We start from the raw sequence: 2,938 nt of genomic DNA on the forward strand, positions 1-2,938 counted from the left end.
TTAATATGGGATGAACATACATTACTCAAATTTGAGTCCTTTTAGATTGTCCTTCTTCGGCCTCATCTAAAACTCCATACTCAATTTGCTGGTGATCAAGCAACAAATGAGACAATAAGTATAAATTTGAATAACCATTGATATTCTCGTAAAAGAAAATAGAGGAAGAATCCAAAGTCCAACTACACAATAGCATCGACTATAATCCTAGATTAAAAACTCTAGCTCAACATATTCACAAGGAAAGTACACATTTCAACAAACAAAAACATTGTTCTACAAAAAGAGTAAGAGAGAGAGAATCAAATCTAGAGTGAGAAAATATTGTGTTGCAGCTTTCGAATCTTCCAGCTCTTGATTCCTCATCCTTTTTCCCTTTTTGTTCTTGCCTCTTTTTGCCAAAAATGGTCTCTCCAAATCCCCCTCTTTTTCAATGTAAAACTTTCTATTTGTACCCCCTCTTTTTTAGCTTGCCCTAAAAACTCGTGTAGGAATATTCATTATTTGACATGTTCTCGCTGCAGCGAAATTCTATTCTCGCTGCAGCAAATTTGTTCTTGACTTGGTATTGCAAATTGCTTCATTTTCGCTGCAGCGAAAATCCTTTTGACTTAATATGCCCAATATTTCGCTGCAACTGCAGCGAGAAACTCTTAGACTTGGACCTCTTTGCTTCACTGGACAGCGCTGCAGTGCTGGAAACTTGGTGCTGCAACGTTGGAGGTTCTGTTTTCCTGTTTTTCTCCTTCAAGCTGTCTACACTTTCCACTTTATTTTCAGCCATGATTCCTTCTGATTTGGGCCAAGTGCTGAACATCAAAGTTGTAGCTCATCCTCTCGGCTTTCCATGGGTTCAAGATTCACCTCGATCGGACTTCTACAACTCAATTTATGTATCAAACACTTTAGCATGTTTGCTTGCTTTTAAGCCTAATTGCACCCTCCTTTGCCTTCATGCTCCAAGTCTTTGCATGTCTTTCAACATTAAAGGTTTAAATAATCAGAGGTTGAATTGAGGAATTTTGACAAGAAATTAAGTTAGACTTGCATAAATGGAACTTGGCATCTCATAAGTTAAATTATTTCTAAAAGGAAAACTAGAAACTACCTAAGGATAAAAAAAATTAAAAGACTTAGCAAAATTCAAGCTCCAAGGATGCCTATGATAACTCTATATAATAGAGTTATCATCGATATTTTGATAAGTAACAACGAAAATATTCTTTTTGAAGAGTTAGCTTATTGCATTAGCTATTGAAGAAGCCCTTTAGATATTCCGTTCCTGCATTTGGATTATGTGGTCCACTAACTGTTCTTGTATGTAATAAACATTGGTGGTCAAGGACTCCAAAATCTCTAATCCAGCTTGGTAACTCTCTACTACCATTGAGCAGACCTGTTATGGATGAAATAGTAAAAACTCAACTTCGCTACTCTTAGTTCTTTTGGGTGTATCTTTACTGGATAATGTCTAATGTCTAATTCTTTTGGGTTTTCAGAGAAATTTTTTTTCGATTTTTAATCAAAATAGGTGTTTTAGATAAGAAAATTTATGTTTTGATTTATACAAACATATTAGAAACACTTTATCCGGTGTCAAATTATTAAAAAAAAATAAAAAAGAAAGAGAGTTGAGAGAATTTGAAGTTTTTGTTTGTAAGTAACAATAACAGTTTATGCATTAAAGTGTAACAAAATGTTTTTGAATATGACGTGTAACAACAATATTTTTTCAACATGACGTGTAATAATGATATATTTTTTTTAACATGGCATGTAACAACATTTTTTAACTATGACGTGTAACATGTTTTTGTACACGAAATATAACAAAAGTATTTTTTTTGACATGGCATGTAACAATTTAACTATGATGGGTAACATATTTTTGTACATGACGTATAACAACTTAACCATGACATGTCACATGTTTTTATACATAGTGTGTAACAACTTAACCATGACGTGTAACATGTTTCTGTACATAGCATGTAATTTCATTAAAGATAATTTTATTCAACTTAGCTAAAAATAATTAAAATTATAAAAAAAATTATTTTTGAAAACATCTTATTTTTAAAACTACAAAAAAAAAAACTCCAATTTCACCGTATTCTTTTCATCTATCTCACATTTATGGCCTAGTCCCACATCCCAAACATAGCCTTCCTTTAAACAGCCATGGATGGGTGTTTTAAAATAAAATAATGCAAGCACTGCTCCCATGGTCACAGTAGAAAACAAGCCAGATTGATATTTGTGTTTAATTTGGAAGAAAAGTGAAAGGTATCAATGACGAAATGTGAAGGTTTAATGAAATATTTGATTTTGTTGTTCAAATTCTGCAGGATCAAAGATAAAAAGTGTAGATAGAGGATGATTTGTGCCAAATTTTCTTCCCCAATTCTAACACATTTTAAAAATTTTCTGATGAAAAGTTAAACAATTTTTTTTGGAAATAAATTATATAATAAATAAAGTATTGAGATAAAATTCACACTAAAATCTCATCCATAATATCTTTGTTCAAATCACCTGATCTTAATTTGTTAATAACAAATTAAATACGTTTTTAGGTCGAGAAAAGCAAATATACTTAAATTCAAGAAAAAAACCAATCAGAATGCAAAGTTTTCTATTGGAATGGCTGATTGTACTAATAGAACAACAAAAGCAGCTTCTTCTAGATAAGCATGCAAGAGGCTTTGGGCCCTTCATACAAAACATAGGAAAAGCTTGTAACTAATCACAAGGGAGTTTTTGGGCTAAAAAACTTTCCTATTACTCTGGAATCTAAAATCCTTAAGGCTTCCTTAGATTTGATGCAGCTAGGTGACTTGTATTGGTTCATAGAAGCTCCTTGTGAGACATAGTAATCCGTTAAGGCATCAAAAGTTCCTTGCTTTACCACCCTAATCTCCAAAGGTGCAATTGCATT

At 32.4% G+C, this 2,938-nt stretch overlaps 2 protein-coding genes across 2 annotated transcripts in view; one reads left to right on the plus strand and one right to left on the minus strand.

The window, feature by feature from the left end:
• Positions 1 to 1,016, plus strand: part of LOC149527008 (uncharacterized) — a 5,196-nt gene extending 4,180 nt beyond the window's left edge. The window contains exon 4 of the mRNA XM_089783919.1: positions 644 to 1,016. Within this exon, the coding sequence (XP_089640045.1) occupies positions 644 to 1,016 (373 nt within the window). The remainder of the gene's footprint in view (positions 1 to 643) is intronic.
• Positions 1,017 to 2,630: 1,614 nt separating this feature from the next.
• LOC110419823 (indole-3-acetic acid-amido synthetase GH3.17-like) overlaps positions 2,631 to 2,938 on the minus strand; it is a 2,892-nt gene continuing 2,584 nt past the window's right edge. The window contains 1 exon segment of the mRNA XM_021432941.2: positions 2,631 to 2,938. This exon segment is cut by the window's right edge and continues 34 nt beyond it. Within this exon segment, the coding sequence (XP_021288616.2) occupies positions 2,747 to 2,938 (192 nt within the window). The 3' untranslated portion in view covers positions 2,631 to 2,746.

The sequence above is a fragment of the Theobroma umbraticum genome, unplaced genomic scaffold (assembly GCF_002168275.2).
Source record: "Theobroma umbraticum cultivar Fairchild unplaced genomic scaffold, ASM216827v3 scaffold_67.0, whole genome shotgun sequence".
Taxonomy (NCBI): Eukaryota; Viridiplantae; Streptophyta; class Magnoliopsida; order Malvales; family Malvaceae; genus Theobroma; species Theobroma umbraticum.